Below are 21622 nucleotides of genomic sequence, written 5' to 3' on the forward strand. Positions count from 1 at the left end.
GTAGCTCGTCTTCTGCACATTGCTGGCCATGGTAACTCATGTTAGGATCAATCTGTATCTAGTGGGTTTATTAGTTGTTGGGGTTTTTTTACTCTCAGTTTGTCTACGCTTTAATAAAATCACCCATGTTCATCCCATTCCTAATGCAGGTTCTCGTGGTGGTGTTTGACTCAGACATGGAAGCAGAAGAAATATTCACCTTCCACTCTACCTGCATTAAAGCCAGTCTGTCTCATTCATTTCCATCATTCAGGTGTTTCCACATCTCCTGATCATACAGCCATTCCTAAGGACATCTTTTCTGCATATCAGATGAATTTCAGCAGTTCTCAACAGTTTTCTACCTCCACATGCTCTTTGGTCATTCAGATGCTGCTCAGCTCTCTGGTTTATACTTTGAGCTCCAGAGAGTTGGAAAACATCTCGTCTTTCAGAAGTCCAATGAATTGTTCTATCAGATGATCAGGGTGTTGATAAGTGACCTTTCTATGTATCTGAATAAAACTGTCCTGGTAGAGAATCCCCTCTGAAAGCTGACCCCCTTCACATGCTGCTTGGCCGTAGCAGGCAGCTGAGGAGAGAGATTTCATGGTTATTAAACTGGATCTTGTTTAACTGCTGTTTGTTGTCAGAGAAATCTGTCTGTGCCTGTGAGCACAGATGATGGGAGGAAAAGTGTTGGGAGTCCCAGGAGGCCAGTGAGGGAACTGCTGGGCTTGGGGAAGAGCAAGGTTCTCCAGACCGGGTTGGGTCCCTAGAGACTGCTTTTCCTGCCTGTCCAGATCTCCTTAGGAGACAGATATCCATCCCAGAATGCTGCTGTCACTTCTTCTATCAACTGAGCCATGGCAGAAAATACCTGAGACTGGAAAAAGGTCCTCCATGGGAAATTCCCTTTAAATCTTCATCAATAAGGACCTAACAATAATCCAGTTAGTTGTAGATTTCTTGAGTTTTTTAATGAAAGGGACTCTCTCTAAGAGTTTGTTCATGCTTGGGGGAAGAGGTGGGAATGAATAGAGAGAAAAGTAAATCAAAACCTAGACATTTTTTCTTACAGTTCCAGACCAATGAACCGCCAACATGCAAATTAATTCCACCCCAGCCAAAATAATGTCAGGAGAAGATCTTTTCTGATGGAAATGTTTCTGTTCATCAAATCCCAGAGTTTCTCAAGGTCTGTTTGCAGGGAAGCTCCACTTTGTTCACAGTTCATGTGTGCTTGGAGATGGCTCTCCAACTGCTGGTGCCTCCAAAAAAAATGACAGCCCTAGGTGTTAAAGAACCTGGGACTCTATTGCTGGACATTCAGCATGTTCGAGGGTCAATGAAGGTAGAGCCCAAAAATGACATCAGGTATTTTTTGGACTGTTCCTGTGGCTAGGAATGCCCTGAGGCCCAATCTTACTGGTGCTCCTAGTGCAGTATTTGGGAAGGGTTCAGGCCAGGAACATCTTTCATCCCTCACACCTTTTGTTTGGGATCTGTTGCTGTACGTTTAACAAGGTCAAAGTTGGTCAATTATACAGCCTGAAAATGACATCAGGCACTGTTAGGATGATTTCATTGTCTATGACAGCACTGAGCTGCAAGAGTACTGGGTCCTAAGGTTACTGGGCCTGCTAGTGGCCTACCCTGGGAGGCTTCAGGCCAGGAAGATTACTAGTCTCTTGTAACTTTTGTTTGGGAGCTAGTGATGGATGTTTAGCAGTTTCAAAACTAGAAGCTGGTAGAGCTGAAAACTGATGTCTAGCACTGTTATCACCATTCCATTGTCTAGAAAAGCCCTAAGCCCCAACATTACTGGGGCATCTTTTGGGCTCCCTGGGGAGGTTTCCAGGAAGAAGATCTTTAGGCCCTTGCACCTTTTGACTGGGAGCTATAGCTAGATGCTTAGCACTGCTGAAGGTGGATGCTGTTAGAGCCAGAAAATATCATCAGGTCTTGTTACGACCGTTCCCTTAGGCAAGGAAAGCCCTGATCCCCAAGGGTGCTGCGGCTCCTAGTGGGCTACCTAGGCAGGTTTCAGGTCAGGAACATCAGTCATCCTTTGAGCCTTTCATTTGTAAACTATTAGTTGACATTTAGCAGTTTTGAAGAGGGAGGCTGTTAGAGCCTGAAAATAACATCAGACAGCGTTAGGACTGTTACCTTGGTAAGGATAGACCTGAGCCTCAAGGCTACTGGAGAATCTGGCGGGCTACCTACTGGGGTTTGAGGGCAGGAACATCTTTCAGCCCTCTAATTTTTCGAGGGTGGGGGTGGGGGGGTGGGATATTTATTGCTGGGGGTTTAGCAGTTTTGAAGCTGGATGCTGTTAGAGTTAGAAAATGATGTCAGGCACTATTAGGACCATTCTGTTGTCTTTGAAAGATGTGAGCCCCAAGGCTACTGGGTCTGCTAGTGGGCTACCTGGGGAGGTTTCAGGCCAGGAAGATTACTAGGCCCTCACAACTCTTGTTTGGGAGCTATTGCTGGATGTTGAGCAGGGTCAAATGTGGATGCTGGTAGCGTCTGAAAATGACATCGGGCACTGTTAGGACTGTTCTCCTAGCAAGCAAATCCCTGATTCCCAAGGTTACTAGGGTAGCTAGTTGGCTACCTGGGGAGGTTTCATTCCAAGGAACTTCCTCTGCTCCAGCTTGCACCCGTTGCCCCTTGTCCTATCACTGGCCATCACTGAGAAGAGCCTGGCTCTGTCCTCCTGACTCTTGCCCTTTATGTGTTTCTAAACATGAATAAGGTCACCCCTCCCTCTCTTCTTCTCCAAGCTAAAGAGGCCCAGCTGCCTCAGCCTTTCCTCATAAGGAAGATGTTCTACTCCCTTAACCATCTTGCTGGCCCTGTGCTGGACTCCTTCAAGGAGTTCTCTGTCCTTCTTGAACTGAGGGGCCCAGAACTGGACACAACATTCCAGGTGCAGTCTCTCCAGGGCATAGGAGAGGGGGTAAAGGATCTCTCTTGACCTACAGATCACACACTTGCTAGTCCCTCGTAGTGGCACCCCAGGATGCCATTGGCCTTTGTAGCCGGGAGGGCATCTTGTTGGCTCATGGTCATGCTGCCCCCATGTCCCTCTCACCTCGGCTGCTCCCCAACAGGCCAGTCCCCAACCTATACTGGTAGATGGGGGTGTTCTTCCCCAGATGCAAGACACTACACTTGCCCTTGTTATTACTTCTCCTTGCAAGTAGTAGTGCCAAGAACAACTCCACATATACCAAAGAGTCGTGGGGGCAGACTAGAGCTGGAGAAGGATGTCTTTTGACCTACTAACCACACCCCTTCTAATACACCCCAGGATGCCATTGGCCTTGTTACCATGAGGGACATTGCTGGCTCATGGTCACCCTGCTGTCCACCAGGACCCCCAGGTCCCTCTCACCTACCCTGCTCTCCAACAGGCCAGTCCCCAACCTATACTGGTACCTGGGGTTGTTCATCCCCCAATGCAAGACCCTACACTTGCCCTTATTAAATCTCACTAAACTTCTCCCCACAAGTAGGAATACCAAGAACAACTCCAAATATACAAAAGAGTTGTGAGGCAGTCACATTCCTGCCCTGCTGTCATGCACTGGGGAGCTGGAAGAAGCTTCGTGAAGTTTGACCCAAATGAAGTTAACCCGGATGAAATTTGTGGGTTATACTGAACTCAGTGGGGATACAGACACTGGGGAAGGGGCTGCCATCTGGTGGGAAGACATGGAATGAAGAATGGGTAAGGTGAAGTGTGGGGTCTAGGAGCTGGGAAAGTATAATCCAAGAGTGCAGCACTGACTGGGATCCACCTGGCTGGAGAAGAGCTCTGAGGGAAGGTACCTGGGGGTTCTTGTGAACAAGCAGCTCACTAGGAATAAACAGAGAAATGCTGAGGCAAACGACTCCCAGGTGCATCAGCACGGGTATCAACTGCAGACATAAAGAAGTCACTGTCCCACTCTACTCAACACTTGACAGGCCACGCCTGGGGTACTGGGTGAAGTTATGGCCAGGCTGAAGAAGGTCCAGAGAAGGGCCACAAAGATGACCCAAGGCCTGGGCAGCCTGCCATCTGAGGAAAGGCTGAGGGAGCTGCTTTTCTTCAGCCTTCAGAAAACAAGGACACCTCATCAATAGGTCCCAGTACTTAAAGGCTCTCTACAAAGAAGGGAGAGACTCCTGTTTTTTGAAGGACTCACAAGAAATAGCTGAGCAATAATGGGTGCAAGTTCCTCCTGGAGACATTCCCACAGGACACAGGGAAAATCTTTTGCCCTGAGAACAAGCAGCCTTTGGCATAATCTCCCATGGGAAGTGATGGATTCCCCAACATCAGAGGTTTATAAGATTCAGTGAGATGGGGTGCAGGGCCAGCTGGTCTGTGTGGTGCTTTTCTGGAGACTGAGCGCTTGCCAAAAATTATTGGATCAAATGATCCTTCAGTTTCCTTCCTACCTGGCAGTCCGTGGCTGTGTGATTCTATTAATATCATCACTGTCTTCCAGAAGCCTTCTGGAGAGGTTGAACCCTCCAATATTGACCCTCTGGCACCTGCAACTGTGGTTCTGTTCCAAGACAAAGAAGAGCAGGCTGCGAGAACATGAGGCTTCTACCAGTGGCCCACTCCTATGTCATTTAGAAAGCATCTCTTGGTTTTATTTTTGTATTTCTCATGTTCTTTAACACCTAGTGCTGTCATTTTATCAGAGGCACCACACGTTGGAGAGCCATCGGTAAGCACAGATTAACTGCACACAAAATGGAGCTTCCTTTCAATGAGGCCTTGAGCAACTCTGGGATTTGAGGAACAGGAACATCAAGAAGATTTCCCAACAGAAGAGATCTCCTCCTCCTGACCTGTAATTTTCAAGTTGGTGGCCCCCATATTTTGTGGTTTGTATTTGTCAGTCTAAATGAATGTGTTTGCTCTTTGCTGAGCAGAGCTGGAACAGCATCAAGGGCTTTTGTCTAATTCTGCTCCAGAAATGAGTCAACTGGGAGTGCACAATAGCCTGGGAGGGGACAGAACAGGCTCAGCTGACCATAACTGACCAAGGGGATTATCCCGACTACAGGAGTGAGCCCACTGTTGTGTTGCACTTGTTGTCTACAAGGGTGGCATAGATTTGGCTAGGATAGAGTTGTTTGTTCTTCTTACAGGCGGTGGAATGCCATGTTTGGGAGTTCAGATGAGAGCAGTGCTGATAACACAGGGATGGTTTGGTGGTTGCCAAGCAATCAAGGACTTTGGGGGTTGGACCCGATGATATCTCGAGGTCCCTTCCAACCCCTATGATTCTGTGATTCTGTGATTCTATGAGTTTTCAGTTGTTCATGCTCCCTGCAAAGGAGAAGGTGGGGGCTGCCCAGGGAGGTGGGAGGGGACAAACAAAGGTCAGGAGACCCGACCTGGCCAAAGAGTGTATGCCATCCAATTATGTCATGCTCAGGTAAGGACAGAAGCCGGTGAGGATAGGATCCTGCAGATCCAGGATGTGTATTTTTGGGGACTGAGCAGCTTCAGGACAGCTCTGAGATGTATGGCCAGAGCTGTGCAATTTGGTGAGAAACTGCATTGTACATCAACAGTTTGTGTCTCTCTGCTGTCCCAGTAAACTGTCCGTATCCCAACCTGCAAGGTTTGGGGTTTTTGGTTTCCTTTACCCTCCCTTCTTCCCCCTGCCCACAATCCCCCCCTACACACACATCCTCTTAGAGAGAGAGAGCGGCTGCGTGGTGCTCGGCTCTTGGCTGGGGTGAAACCATGACAAAAGGTTCCAGCACAACACCCACACATCAAGGCAGCGCAGACATGATGAGTGGATAACCACCCACAAGGAGAAGAATTTGGGCATTGCAGGGGCTGCCATAGCAGCCAGAGGTGCTGAAGAGGAATCTGGCCATGAGCACATTGGGCTGCACAAGACTGGTCCATCTGGACTCAGCACTGCTGAGGCCACCTCTGGAGCAGTCAGTCCCAGTGTGGGGCTCCTCCAGTCTAAGGAATGAGGAGGAACACGTATGTGGTCAGAGAAAGTCTGGCAAGATACAGTTAGGGGTCTTGTGTGGAGAGGCTGAGAGACCCGGGCTTCTTTAGCCTGGAGAAGGGGAGGCTGGGGGAAGCCGTCTTTGTGCTACAGGGAAAGAACATAAGAAAGGAAGTCCACATGAAACTGTGGCTCTGAAGGTCAGAGTGGACATGAGGATGAAGAAATGTTATTCTGAGGGTAATGCTGTGGTGCAAGAAGTCACTGGGAGGAAGTGTGGATGAGCTGGTGGCTTTGTGCTTGTGGGAACAGCTTGTCTGGTGGGTGAGAAATCACTATATGCAGGGACATAGTGTGGTGAGAAAAGGGTAGGGAAGGGCCTGCAGCCTACAGGAAAACATGCACAGGTGTGGGGCAGTGTGTCATGGGTTGTGGTGCAGATGGCCATGGGTGCGAGCCAGGCTACATGGGTCTGATAGAAATGAGATTTTGGCTCCCTCCTCTATGGCTGAGGTCCCTGCCACAGAGGCATCAAAGGTGCCACACTGTCCTCACAGCCATGGAGCATCCTTGTACCCACCCCAGGGGAGGCCACCATGTGTCATACCACTCTCCTTCCCTTGGCATCACACTCCCCACATCATAAAGGAAGAACCATCCAACACAGGTGAGGGTCAGGATCTCCCCGCCCAGTGGCTGGGGGTCAGCACTGGCATTGCTGCTTCATCAGACCAAGCCAGGGTGTCCTCAGCATCAGAGCTGCCTGTGCTTTTCCTGGGTTTGTCCTCATGGCCTCCAGCAGTCTGCTGTAATGAGCCCAATAGGAGCAGACAAATTTCTCTGACAACAGACAGCAGTTAATCATGACCCTTCTTAATAAACATGAAATCTCTCTCCTCAGCTGCCTGCTACGGCCAAGCAGCGTGTGAAGGGGGTCAGCTTTCAGAGGAGGTTCTCTCCAAGAACAGTCCTTGATGGACCAAAGAGCAGGCAGAGGTGGAAAACAGTGATGAAACTGAAGTGGATATGCCCAGCTAGTCTGCTGAAAAGATGTCCTTAGGCCTGGCTGTGTCATCAGGAGAGGTGGAAACACCTGAATGCTGAGGAACATGAAAGAGACAGACTACCAGACTAATGTAGGTACAAGGGAAGGTGAGTATTTCTTATGCCTGCATCAGTAAATTGTATCTAAATGTATGAAATCATTGTGGCCCTTTGCAAGCAAACAAGATACAAAGAGAGCACAGCTCATCACTACGCAGTGTCTCAGTACAAGAAGATCTGGAGATACGTCACAAGGAGTGGTAGGAATGTGGCCCATGTTAATACAGCTTAGACAAAACAGACTGAAAAGAAAATAAAACAACTAAAAACCTACTAAATACAAACTGGTCCTAACAAGAGTTACATGGCCAGTGATATACAAATGAAGATGGGCAGCATATTGCTGCTTAAAAACATCCAGTCCTCAGTTTCCACATGGCATCCTTGAGCTCCTGGTTCCTCATGCTGTAGATGAGGGGGTTCACTGCTGGTGGAACCACCGAGTACAGAAATGCCAATACCAGGTCCAGAAATAGGGAGGAGATGGAAGGGGGCTTCAGGTAGGCAAAGAAGGCAGTGCTGACAAACAGGGAGACCACGGCCAGGTGAGGGTGGCAGGTGGAAAAGGCTTTGTGCCGTCCCTGCTGTGAGGGGATCCTCAGCACAGCCCTGAAGATCTGCACATAGGACACCACAATGAACACAAAACACTCAAAAGCTAAAAAAGCACTGACCACAATGAGTCCAGTTTCCCTGAGGTAGGCATCTGAGCAGGAGAGCTTGAGGATCTGGGGGATTTCACAGAAGAACTGGTCAATGGCATTGCCATGGCAGAGGGGGAGTGAAAATGTATTGGCTGTGTGCAGCACAGCACTGAGAAACCCAGTGCCCCAGGCAGCTGCTGCCATGTGGACACAAGCTCTGCTGCCCAGGAGGGTCCCGTAGTGCAGAGGGTGGCAGATGGCAACGTAGCGGTCATAGGCCATGACAGTGAGGAGAAAGTGCTCTGTGACAATCAATAAAAAGAAAAGTTGTTGAGCCAGACATCCTGTGTAGGAAATGGCCCTGGTGTCCCACAAGGAATTGGCCATGGATTTGGGAACAGTGGTAGAGATGTAGGCAAAGTCAACAACAGAGAGGTTGAGGAGGAAGAAGTACATGGGGGTGTGGAGGTGGTGGTCACAGGCTATGGTGATGATGATGAGGCCATTGCCCAGGAGAGCAGCCAGGTAGATGCCCAGGAAGAGGCAGAAGTGCAGGAGCTGCAGCTCCCGTGTGTCTGCAAAGGGCAGGAGGAGGAACTGGCTGATGGAGCTGCTGTTGGACATCTGCTGCCGTCAAGTGTGGAGACCTGTCAAAGAATAAAAAGGTAGTGAGATGTTAGGGAACAATTCTTTGAGGGAAACAGTTTCAAATTCACAATAACTCCCTGTATTCAGGAAGCCTTTTGGCAGGTTCCTTTTGGCAGGTCTCTTTTGTGCTGGCTTGAGCGTGTCACTGCTGGGAGGAGGGTCAGCTGTGGGCTCTGGAGTACTCAGTCCTGCTTGGCAGCAGTCAGTAAATAGAAGGATGGCCTGATCTCAGACTAAATCCCCTGTGGATAGGAAGGAACTGAGGAGTGTTTCTCCTGTCAGAGCTCCCTGACATTGCTGCTGCAGTGCCAGTGAAACCTTCCTCTGAGTGCAGAGTGGGGAGAGCTGCTCTGTCCATCAGCCCTGGTCTCAGCTGCCCTGTGCTGGACGCTCTGTGATCACACCCTGCTGTTCCCTGCAGAAGAAACTGGACCCCACAGAGAGCTGAGGAATCCAGTCTCGCAGGGCAGAGCTCCAAAGTCCTCCTGCAGTCTCATCCCACCCAAGAAGGATCTCAGCTCCCCGCTCCCAGTCAGGGACACACAGGGCTCAGTGCAGCTGCCCACACATAGGTGATGAGTGGCATTGCCACAGCCTCTGTGCCGAGATGTCTCCTGTATGGGGCTCCTCTCTGGGGCACAAGAGTCCCTGGGAGAGCGGTGCCATTGTGGGAGGCAGCCTGCAGCCCAGCAGGAGCTGCCTGGAATTCCTCAGTCTTACAAATTGGGGTCCTGAAGTGAGGGTCAGCTCAGTGGCTGCCCCACCAGATCTCCAGGTAATGCTGGGACGCAGACAGCAAGGACAGGAGGGTAAACATTGAGAAATGTTCTAGTCAAGGCTGGAAGGACAGGGACAGACAGAAAGGCACTCAGGGGTTTTTCCTCATGTGGGTTATGTAGTCAAGCAGAAGACTGAGCCTGAAACACTGGAACTCTGGGTGCTGACTCGATGCTGTGTGGCAGAAACCTGGTGGTTGCTGTGGGAAAGTTTCAGCACTGCTGGGGATGTCAGGGATGTCTCAAATCCCCACTGACAGGGCATTACTGGGAGCAGATCCTTCTCCCTCCCTGACAATGTCTGTGATGTCTGGAACTGTCACTGCACCTGCTGCTCTCTGCTCATGTCGCCTCCTGCTCTGTGCTCACAGACCTCATCCATCCTGCCCTGTGCTCAGCTCTGCTCTGCAGACCCCTCCTGGCATCAGGGCACTGCCCCAGGGAACCTCTGTGTGTGCAGGGCTCAGTCCAGGCTCCAACATCTCCATGAGAATCAAGTTTTCACTGCATATTCTCAAGGGGAGAAATAAGTTCTCATCTCCCACAGTCAGCACAGCCCACAGGAGAGGAAAAGTCAAAGCAAAGACTCTACCGTTAGAGAAATATTCTCTTTGCAATTTCTCAAGAATCAGCTCTGGCTGGGAGCAAAGCTGACCCAGGCAGCACTTTCTTACAGCAGAGGGACCTTACCTTGCCCTTCCCTGGGTCACTGCTTCAACCCAGAGGTGCTGTCTATATCCCTGTGGAAAGCCCAGCAGGCAGGCTGAGTGCTGACCATGGCAGCAGCAGAGTCCCTGCCCCAGCACACAGACCCCAGGGTCACAGGACCCTGCTCACAAGAACAGCCCTGGGCACCCCTCAGCCATGCCCAGGAGAAGACAGCTGTCCTGCCCTGTCCCTCTGATGGGGCTCAAGGGCATCCCTTCCAGGCAGCACTTTCTGGTCCTAGAGACAACCTGTCCTCCTGACAGACCCCACACACTGTCCCATGTCCCAGCTTTAGGAGATCCCTCCAGGAACAGAACCTGCATTGCCCTGCACCCACAGACATACCAGGTAGAGTGCTGAGGATATTTCTCCTCCAGTGAGCTCTCAGCATCCATCAGCTCTCTCAGCCTCACAGGTCTCCCCTCGGTGCCTCCAGGCAGTGTCCCCAGCCCTGTGTGCTTGGCAGAGGAGCTGCTCCTGGGCAGAGCTGTCTCTCTGCAGTGCTGCCAGGTTGCCATGAGCTCCCTCCATCCCAGGAGCCTCTCCCAGGTAAGCAGTATAAGACCAGTTCTTCTAGACTCCCTCCTGGTGCCTCAGGCCTCATGGGGATCATTCTGTGATCTCATCTCTGATGTTTCCTCCCTCAGCTGGGGAGAAATCCTTCTGTCCAGCAGAGTCTTTTCTCCTGATCAAACCAGAGCTGGGCAGGAGAATTAACTTTCCTTGTCTCCCCATGAGACAGGACCCCCAGGCCTGGGACAGGGAGGGGACTCTTTCCCCCTGTGAAAGGAAGGGCTTTAGGTGAGCATTTGGGCATTTCTCAGGGTTTCCCAGGAACAAAATCAGGAAAAACAAATCTACAAAGCTCTGCTCTGCATTTGGGGGAATTGGAAACCACAATCTAGACAAGATCCTAGAGATGAAAAAAGATAGACCTGCTGCTGCAAGGACAAACTGACACCTAGGAGATCACATCAGAGCCCCATAATGCCAGTGAAGAGATCCTGACGTTCTCACTGCCTTGTTCTCCTTGCAGAGGGCTTCATGCAAAGAGGCAGAGAATGTGCCATGGCAGCTTCATGCCCCACTTCCTCCTCCTGCCCTTGGCAGACACAGGGGAGCTGCAGTGGGTTTCTCAGTGCTGTGCTGCACATGGCCAGTACATGTTCCCTACTCCTCTGCAAGGGCAATGCTGGTGACCAGATCTTCTGTGAAATCCCCCAGATCCTCAGCCTCACCTGCTTAGATGCCTACCCCAGGGAGATTGTTTTTTTTTGTATTTAGTACTTGTTTAAATTGGTGATGTTTTATGGAACAATGTGGGAGGTTTCAGGCCAGGAACCTCTTTAGACCCTTTCTCTTTTTGTTTGGGAGCTATTGCTGGACATTTAGCAGTTTCTAAGTTTGACCCTGGTAGAGTCGGAATTAGATGTCAGTCAAATTTAGGACCATTCCTGTGGCTAGGAATGCCCTGATCCGAAGGGTAACCTGGTCAGCTGGTGGGCTACCCTGGCAGGTTTCAGGCCAGTAACATCTTTCAGCGCTTACACAGTTTGGAACTCTTGTGAGAGGTTTATCATTTTTGAAGCTGGATGCTGATATAACCTGAAACTGACGTCAGGCACTGTTAGGACTGTTCCTGTGGAAAGGAAAAGCCTGAGCTTCAAGGTTACTGGTGCTGCTACTGTGCTACCTGCAGAAGTTTCAGGCCAGGAACATCTTTCAGATCTCACACCTTTTTTTGGGAGCTATTGCTGGACATTTAGCAGCGTTGAAGTAGAACGCAGGTAGAGTCAGAAAGTGATGTCAGGCACTGTTAAGACGGTTCCCTTAAAAGGAGTGCTCTGAGCCCCGTAGATATTGGGCCTGGGAGTGTGCTACTTTGGGAGGTATGAGGTCAGGAACATTTTTCAGCCTTTGTACCTTTAGTTTGGGAGCTGTTGCTGGGCGTTTATCACTTTTGACAGTGGGTGCTGGTAAATCTGCAAAATGACCTTTCCCTTTCAAAGACAGTCCTGAGCTCGAAGGTTACTGGAACTTCTAGTGGGCTACCTGGGGAGGTTTCAGGCCAGTAAGATCCTTCATCCCTCACAAATTTTGATTGGGTGCTATTGCTGGGTATTTAACATTTTGAAACTTGATGCTGATAGAGACAGAAAATGATGTCAGGCAGTGTTAGGACCGTTGCCTTGGCTAGGAATGCCCTGAGCCTCAAGGTTTGCTGCACTGCTAGTCTACTACCTGGGGAGGTTTCAGGCCAGAAACATCTTTCATCCCTCACACCTTTTTTCTGGGGGCTCGTACTTGACGTTTGGCATTTTTGAAGTTGGACGCGGGTAGAGCCCGAAAATGACACCAGGCTCTCTGCAGACCATTCCCTCAGCCACAGAAGCTCTGAGCCCCGAAGTTACTGGGGCTGATCCCTCTGCCAGAGGAAGTTTAGGGCTCCTCAGTTATTTCAGCTCTCAAACCTTCTGTTTGGGAGTTATTACTGGATGCTTAGCATTTTTGAATGTGGACACTGGTAGAGCCAGAAAATGATGTCTGGTATTATAGGACCATTCCCTTGGCTAGCAATGCCCTTCCCCACAAGGTTCCCTGGGCTCCGTGTGGGCTACCTGGGGAGGTTTCAGCCCAGGAACATCATTCAGCCTTCACAGATTTATTTAGGAACTATTGATGTATGATTAGAATTTTCACAGGAGGACACTAGTAGAGCCACAAAATGATGTCAGGAACTCTTAGCTCCATTCCCTTGGCTAGCAAAGCCCTGACCCCCAAGGTTAGTGGGGCTGCTAGTGGGCTACCTGGAGAGTTTTCTGGCCAGGAAGCTTTTTCAGCCCTTGCATGTTTTGTTTGCAACCTACAATGAAGGTGGGAGATTCTCCATGACCCTCCTTTTGTTATTAATGTATTTATAGAATACATTAATGTTATATGGGACAGAGAGAATCTCCCACCTTTATTGGATCCAGGGGGGAACAACTGTGATGGATGATGAAGAAAAGACTGATGCACTGAATGCCTTTTTTACCTCAATCTTTAGTGGTAAGACCAGTTGTCTCTCCATTCCCAAACCCCGGAGTGGAAAGATGGGGACAGGAAGTAGACTGAGGCCCCTCTTAGATCTGCAAAGGTCAATGGATCTGGATGGGACACACCCAAAAGCACTGAGGGAGCTGGCACAAATGCTCCCCAAGCCACTTTCCCTTATTTACCAGCAGTCCTGGCTGACCAGGGTGGTTCCACCTGACTGGAAACTGGCACATGTGACACCCATCTACAAGGAGGGACTGAAGGAGGACCCAGGGAACTACAGGCCTGTCAGCCTGACCTCAGTGCTGGGGAAGGAGATGGAACTAATGATCTTGAGTACCATCATGCAGCACATGCAGCACACTCAGGTGATCAGACCCAGTGAGCATGGGTTTAGAATGTGCTTGAGGAAGCTGATCTCCTTCTATTAAAAGATGACCTGCTTAGTGGAGGAGGGGAAGGCTGTGGATGTGGTCAACCTGGACTTCAGTGAACCCTTCATCACTGCCTCCCACAGCATCCTGCTGGAGAAACTCGCTGCTCATGGATTCGATGGGTATACTCTGTGCTGGGTTAGAAACTGGCTGAAGGCCGGGCCCAAAGAGTTGTGGTGAACAGAGTTGAGATGAGAGGAAATGGTTTCAAATTACTCCAGGGGAGATTTATTTCTCATTTCAGGAGGAATTTCTTTACTGAAAGGGTAGTCAAGTGTTGGAACAGGCTGCCCAGGCAAGTGGTGCAGTCACCATCCCTGTTGGTATTTCAAAAGGCGTGGGCCTTGTTCGTTCTGGTTTGTCTAAGCTGTAATAACATGGGCCACAGTCATCCCGTTCCTCATGCAGTATCTCCAGGCCTTGTGTGACCCTGACACTACAGAATGACGAGCTGTGCTCTCTTTGTATCCTGTCTGCCTGAAAAGGGCCACAAGTTTTTCTTTCTTTTTTTTTTTTTTTTTAAGCTTTTATAGGCAATTTACAAGCACATCTTCATCAGCTGAACCACTTGACTACTTGAATCACTCCTCAACTTGGGAATTTCCAGGAAGTGTCATACTCACCTTCCCCTGTACCTGTGTTACCCCCAGTATGTCTCTTCATCATCCTCATCATTGAGGTGTTTCCACCTCTCCTGGTGATACTGCCACGCCCAAGGACATCTTCTCCAGAGTACTCCTACGTATGCACTTCACTTTGCTCAAAGGTTTCCACCTCCACTTGCTCTTTGGTCATTCAGAAGCCAATAAACATTGAGTTTCAGAGAGTTGGAAAACATCTCATCTTCCAGAAGTCTAATGAACTGTTCTGTCAGAAATTCAGGGTGTTGATAAGTGACATTTCTATTTGTCTGAATAAAACTGTTCTGGGGGAGAATCTCCTCTGAAAGCTGACCCCCTTCACATGCTGCTTGGCCGTAGCAGGCAGCTGAGGAGAGAGATTTAATGGGTATTAAACTGTGTCATGTTTAACTGCTGTTTGTTGTCAGAGAAATCTGTCTGTGCCTGTGAGCACAGATGTTGCCAGGAAAAGTGTTGGGAGTCCCAGGAGGCCAGTGAAGGAACTGCTGGGCTTGGGGAAGAGCAAGGTTCTCCATGCAGGGCTGGATCTCAAGAGACTGCTTTTCCTGCCTGTCCAGAACTATTTAGGAGACCTCTGGTCCAGCATCCATTTCACAATGCTGTTGAACATCTTCCATGAAATGAAAAATGACAGAAACTTTTTATTTCTACGAAAAATTCCTCCATTGTGATATTACTGTGATTGTTTCATCACCCAACTAAAACCTCTCCAATTACTTATAGAAGCCTTAATTTTTGAAAGAAAATTACATCAATAGACATGCTTGTAAGGGCTTTCTGGATGTTAATGAGCCCCATGGTGTCTCCGGTGAGTCCAGAGACCTCAGATACCAAGAGGACAGTGAAGAAACTTCTCAAGAAGTTCAAGTCAGGAGTAATGCCCAAAATACCTTGAAGCACTAACAGGCCCCACTGGGAGCCATTACTGACAAAGCCTCCCCATGGGCTCATTAGAGCAGACAAATGGAGGCCATGAGGACAAACACAGGCAAAGCACAGGCAGCTCTGATGCTGAGGACACCCTGGCTTGGTCTGATGAAGCAGAAATGCCAAGAGCTGTGTCCCAGCCCCTGGGCAGGGAGATCCTGACCCTCACCCGTGTCTCAGGTCTCTTCCTTGGAATGTGGGCAGTGTGACACCAAGGGAAGGAAAGGGGTATGACACATGGTGGCCACCCCTGGGGTGGGTGCAAGAAGGCAACCATGCTCCATGGCCATGAGGACAATGTGTCAGGAGAGAAAACTGGTTTTCTGGGGTCCTAGGAGTGTGGGGTTTGGGGATTAAAGCTGGGGGTTGGGACAAAAGGCATTTAGTTTGGTCATCCATTTCTTCCCCAACAATCATTGACTCAGGTAACGGCCCAGTGTGGCTTGTGAGCTTTTAAAAACCCTTTCAAAAGCCCATTAGTTCCCCCACTATCCCATTAGCTTGGGGGTAACACAGGGTGTGAAATCCCCTCCTGACTCCTCCTTCCTTGGCCCACTCCTGCCCCTTGCCAGCAGTGACATGACTGCCCTGGGCTGACTGAACAGACTGGGGGTTGGCAGAAAGCGAAACCAGTTTGTCAGGGCCCGCCCTGGATGTTCTCCTGCTGCTCCTGGAAATGCCTGGGCTTGGACTAGGCCAGAAATGATTTCCACTCCCACTAATACTATTGTTTCCCCTCTGCCTTTCCAAGGGCTCCAATAGAGTCGATGTGCCAGGCCTCCCAAAGGGTCTTTTTCTCTCTCAGCTGCAGGGGGGTCTCTTCCATGGGGTGCCGCTCTAACCGCAGGCAACATTGTTCACAGGCCCAGAGCCAGGTGGGGCAAGCTTCCCAGTGACAGGCCACCCCCTGGCATGTGCCTCCCTGTGGGAATCCTTGGATCCTGCCTGGCCACGTTTCACATGCAGCCATTCCAGGAGCCTGTCCCAGTTTCCTCTGAGCTGGTCCTCTTTCTGCAGAGGGGCAATGCTGGCCAGTTCCTCTGAGCTGAGGGAGCTGGGCCTCGTTAGCTTGGAGAAGAGGAGACTGAGGGGTGACCTTATTCAGGTCAATGGGTAAAAGCTGGAGCAGAGGAAGTTCCATGTGAATGTCAGGAGAAACTCTTCCACTGTGAGGGTGACAGAGCCCTGGGACAGACTGCTCAGAGAGGTTGTGGAGTCTCCTTCTCTGGAGACATTCACACCCACCTGTGTGGTTTAGTCCAGGTGATCCTGCTCTGGCAGGGGGGTGGACTAGATGATCTTTTGAGGTCCCTTCAAACTCCTGACATTTTGTGATTCCTTGACCTTGGATCCCCTGCACGTCTCTTGGAGCACCTCTGGCCCCTCAGGTTTCACTGGCTGTTGGTGTTTGAACACCTCCTTCTTGGCCTCCACCCCCCATTAATTCCCATGAGAGCTGGGACCAGCAGCTCCCAGGAAGCAGGTGCCTCTTTTGTGCCCACTGGAACTGTGGCAAGAGGAATCCCAGCTTTGGTTGGATTGAGGCAGCCATGTGCCAGAGCTGCATCCCCTCCCCAAGAGGAAAGACTCCCCCTCCCGTCATCTTCTGGGGGTCCTGCCTCATGTGGAGACAAGAAAAAGTGATTCTTCTGACCAGCTCATGTTTGATCAGGAGAAAGGACTCTGCTGGACAGAAGGATTTCTCCCCAGACTAGAGAGCAGATGGCAGGGAGGACTTCAGTGTCTTTCCAAGTTGGTTCCCTGGAGCTTCAGGAAAAACTCAGAGGAGCCGAGGAGTACGTGACGCCTTCACCTGCTCCTCTGCTCTAGCTGGGCTGGACTCCTGGGACAGTGGGAGCTGATGAAATATTACAGCAATGATGAGGGACAGCTCTGCCACAGAGTAGCTCCTCTGCAATGTGCACAGGGCTGGGGACATTGCCTGTAGGCATCAAAGGGAGACCTGAGAGGGTGAGAGAGCTGACAGACGCTGAGAGCTCACTGGAGGAGAAATATCCTCAGCACTCTACCTGTGAGTATGTCTGTGGTATGTCTGTGGGTGCAAAGCAAAGCAGGTTCTGTTCCTGGAGGGATCTCCTAAAGCTGGGACATGGGACAGTGTGTGGGGTCTGTCAGGAAGATAAATTCTCTATAGGACAAGAAGGTGCTGCATGGAAGGCATCCCCATATGCCCTATTAGGTGGACAGGGCAGGACAGCTGTCTTCTCCTGGGCATGGTTCAGAGGTGCCCATGTCTCTCCTTGTGAGCAGGGTCCTTTTATCCCAGGGGCTTTGTGCTGGGGCAGGGACTCTGCTATTGCCAGGGTCAGCACTCAGCCTGCCTGCTGGGTTTTCCACAGGGATATAGACAGCACCTCTGGGTTGAAGCAGTGACCCAGGGAAAGGCAACGTAAGGTCCCTCTGCTGTAAGAAAGTGCTGCATGGGTCAGCTTTGCACCCAGCCAGAGCTGATCCTTGAGAAATGCCAAAGAGAATATTTCTCCAAAGGCAGAGTCTTTGCTTTGACTTTACCTCTCCTGTGGGCTGTGCTGAGTGTGGTAGATGAGAACTTATTTCTCCCCTTGAGAATATGCAGTGAAAACTTGATTCTCATGGAGATGTTGGAGCCTGGGCTGAGCCCTGCACACACAGAGGTTCCCTGGGGCAGTGCCCTGACGCCAGGAGGGGTCTGCAGAGCAGAGCTGAGCACAGGGCAAGTTGGATGAGGTCTGTGAGCACAGAGCAGGAGGTGACATGTCATAGAGAAGCAGCTGCAGGGACAGCTCTAGGCAGCAGAGACACTGTCAGGCAGGGAGGAGCTGCTCCCAGAAATGCCCTGGCAGTGGGGATTTGGGACCTCCCTGACACTTTCCGACATCCACCCCCTGGTTTCTGCCACCAAGTATAGACTCTGTACCCACAGTTACAGGGTTTCAGGCTGACTCTTCTCTTTGGCAGCCAAACCAGCAGTTAGGAGAAACCTCTGAGTGCCTGTCTGTCTGTTCCTGACCCTAAAGCTTTTGCTGCAGCATTTCCTGCTGTATCCCCTCCTGTCCTTGCTACCTTTGTCCCACCATTACCTGGGGCTTTGAGCACATCCATTGGTGGGGCAGGCACTGAGCTGACCCTCACTTCGGGACTCCCATCTTTAGGATGGAGACTTTCCAGGCAGCTCCTGCTAGGCTGCAGTCTGCCCCCCACAATGGCACTGCTCTCCCAGGGACTCTTGTGCCCAGAGAGGAGCCCCATGCAGGAGACATCTTGGCACAGAGGCCATGGCAATGCCACTCATCACCTGTGTGTGGGCAGCTGCACTGAGCCCTGTGTGTCCCTGGCTGGAAGTGGGGAGCTGAGATCCTCCTTGGGTAGGATGCGACAGCAGGAGGGCTCTGGAGCTCTGCCCTATGAGACTGGATTCCTCAGCTCTCAGTCAGGAGTAAACCAAAGCTCCAAAGCTCTGCTCTGCCCTCGGGTGAAATTGGAGTGACAGTGCTGAAAAGCTCATTCCTATCCACAGGGGATTTAGTCTGAGATCACACCATCCTTCTATTTACTGACTGCTGCCAGGCAGGACTGAGTTCTCCAGAGCCCACAGCTGACTCTCCTCCCAGCAGTGACACACTCAAGCGAGCACAAAGCAGAGCTCCCAAAAGGGACCTGACAAAAGGCTTCCTGAATACAGAGAGTCAATGCGAACTGGCAACTGTTTTCCCCAAAGAATCGTTCCCTAAATTCTCACTACCTTTTTATCCTTTGACAGGTCTCCACACTTGATGGCAGCACACTTGTCCAACAGCAGCTCCATCAGCCAGTTCCTCCTCCTGCCCTTTGCAGACACACGGGAGCTGCAGCTCCTGCACTTCTGCCTCTTCCTGGGCATCTACCTGGCTGCCCTCCTGGGCAATGGCCTCATCATCATCACCATAGCCTGTGACCACCATCTCCACACCCCCATGTACTTCTTCCTCCTCAACCTCTCTCTTACTGACATTGCCTGCATCTCCACCACTGTTCCCAAATCCATGGTCAATTCCTTGTGGGACACCAGGGCCATTTCCTACACAGGATGTGTGGCTCAAATATTTTTCTTCCTATTTTTGATTGTCACAGAGTACTATATTCTCACTGTCATGGCCTATGACCGCTACATTGCCATCTGCCACCCCCTGCACTATGGGACCCTCCTGGGCAGCAGAGCTTGTGTCTACATGGCAGCAGCTGCCTGGGCCAGTGGGTTTCTCCATGCTGTGATGCACACAGCCAATACATTTTCAGTGCTCCTGTGCCATGGCAATGCTGCTGATCAGTTCTTCTGTGAAATCCCCCAGATCCTCAAGCTCTCCTGCTGACATGCCTACCTCAGGGAATCTGGAGTCCTTGCTGTCAGTGTCTGTTTAGGTTTTGGGTGTTTTGTGTTCATTGTGGTGTCCTATGTGCAGATCTTCAGGGCTGTGCTGAGGATCCCCTCGCAGCAGGGACGGCACAAAGCCTTTTCCACCTGCCTCCCTCACCTGGCTGTGGTCTCCCTGTTTCTCAGCACTGCCGTGTTTGCCAACCTGAAGCCCCTCTCCATCTCCTCCATATTTCTGGACCTGGTATTGGCATTTCTGTACTCGGTGGTTCCACCAGCAGTGAACCCCTTAATCTACAGCATGAGGAACCAGGAGCTCAAGGATTCCATGTTGAAACTGATGAATGGATGTTTCTAAGTAGCAACCAACTGCTCATCTTCTTCTGCATACACCTGGCCTTCACTTTGCTCACAGGATTCCACTTCTACTTGCTCTTTGATTATTCACCTCCACTCATCTCACCCATTTCTGCTTTGAGCTTCAGAGAGTTTGATATATCCCATCTCTCAGACGTCTAATGAACTGTTCTGTCAGAGGTTCAGTGTGTTGATAAATGACCTTTCTGTGTATCTGATTGAAAATGTTCTGGGAGAGAATCTCCTCTGAAAGCTGACCCCCGTCACATGCTGCTTGACCGTAGCAGGCAGCTGTGCAGAGAGATTTCATGGGTATTAAACTGTGTCATGTGTAACTGCTGTTTGTTGTCAAAGAAATCTCTCCATGCCTGTGAGCACAGATGATGCCAGGAAAAGTGTTGGGAGTCCCAGGAGGCCAGTGAGGGAACTGCTAGGCTTGGAGAAGAGCAAAGTTCTCCAGGCAGGGTTGGATCTTAAGAGACTGCTCTTCCTGCCTGTCCAGATCTCCTTAGGAGAGCTCTGGACCAGCATTCATTGCAGCATTGTCATGGTTTTACCCAGGCTGAGAGCCGAAATCCACGCAGTTGCCTGCTTCTTAAAGGAAATGCAGAGGGAAAGAGGGAAAGTGTGTGGGGGGGTAATAACCCCAAAATCAAGAAATTAAGAGGCCCGATATCCTGGGCAGGATGTAATTGGCGTGGAATACTCTCTTTGGTCAGCTCGGTCACCTGTCCTGGCTTCGCCCCTCCGTTCTCATGAAGAGCTGAGAAAGTCCTTGACTTTCTGACAGCAACTAGAAACACCAGGGTGTTATCAGCACTACTCCTATTTTAACTCTCAAACACAGCATTCCATCTGCTGCTACAAATGAAATTAACTCCATCCTGACCAAAACCAGGACATGGCATCATTGTCAAAGCCTTTACTGATGTTCTTTATGCCCAGAATAAATTTCCAGGCTGAGCCTGAGGAGGGCATTCCTAAAATTTCTGGATTCAGGAGGTGTGTACCTTCTGTATCCTCCCTTTTGGAATGATGGACGCTTTCTCCCAATAGCTGCAACATCGCTCCATATGAGTTGGGAGATGGACACATTGTTGTCAAGTCATTTGACCAGTTTCTCTACCGCTGCGATGACGGAGAGGGAAACATTGTCTTGATATTCCCGGAGTTGGCAGGACACCTCATGTATGGTTGGTGGATATGCGTCACTCCAGTCTATTGATGCCAGTGAATTGGTGTGCCCTGCTGGTGCACTTTGTACAACCTTACACCACATATCTGGGGTGCATAGGACTTCATCAGGATCAGAGGGAAGCTGTGAGTTGTCCAGATGATAATAAATTACCTCCTGTACAGCTAATTCTCTCAGGTGTTGGATAACTGCCTCAATGTTGTTACACTTGGGTGATTGACATGTGATGTATTCCTTTATGGGGTACCTTTCCCTCACACTTGACAGTAGTCGCCTCCAGAGGCTGAGGATTTCAGGCTTTTCCCCAATTGCCCTATCAATGCCTTCTTCTATAGCTAGGGATCCCAACTGCTTGGCCCCCCTGCCATCTAATTCCAGACTACTGGCCCTGTGATCCCAGCATCGGAGCAACCAAGTGATGATGTGCTCACTTGGGTGGCGGCTGAAATCTTTTTGAATCTCACACAGCTCACTCAGGGTCAGGGATCGTGTGACAACAACCTCTGGTTCTGCCCCATCCTGAGATGGTTGAGAGGGCTTTACCTCATCCTGACATTCATCAGATGGCCCCGATTCATCTTCATCCTCATCCTCCTTCACTACAGGAACAACTTTCTTTGTGTGTTTCCTCTTTCGTTTGGGAGCAACAGACACTGGCATGGGCTGATTTTTTGTTTTATCGGCAGTATCTGCTGTAGGGGTGGCAGTAGCTGCAGCATCGGTTGGGCAGGTTGCAATAGCCACATTTCCTGTCACAGGAGTTGCAGTAGCCACAGTGCTAGTCACAGTGGTTACAGTAGCTGCAGTGCCAGTCATTGGGTTTGCAGCAGCT

General features: G+C 50.3%; 1 protein-coding gene and 1 pseudogene across 2 annotated transcripts; one reads left to right on the top strand and one right to left on the bottom strand.

Moving 5' to 3' along the window:
- Positions 1–7420: 7420 nt before the first annotated feature.
- On the bottom strand, positions 7421–8341 carry LOC311198624 (olfactory receptor 14A16-like; the record flags this gene model as incomplete). The annotated part of the gene is made up of 1 exon (XM_084272610.1): positions 7421–8341. One exon carries the CDS (start codon positions 8339–8341, stop codon positions 7421–7423), a length of 921 nt encoding a protein of 306 aa, XP_084128736.1.
- A 10319-nt stretch (positions 8342–18660) lies between these two features.
- Positions 18661–19596, top strand: LOC311198471 (olfactory receptor 14A16-like; annotated as a pseudogene). Its single transcript has one exon. The product of its transcript is annotated as an olfactory receptor 14A16-like (transcript).
- Positions 19597–21622: the final 2026 nt, after the last annotated feature.

Source organism: Gallinula chloropus (assembly GCF_964237585.1).
Source record: "Gallinula chloropus genome assembly, chromosome: 18".
Taxonomy (NCBI): Eukaryota; Metazoa; Chordata; class Aves; order Gruiformes; family Rallidae; genus Gallinula; species Gallinula chloropus.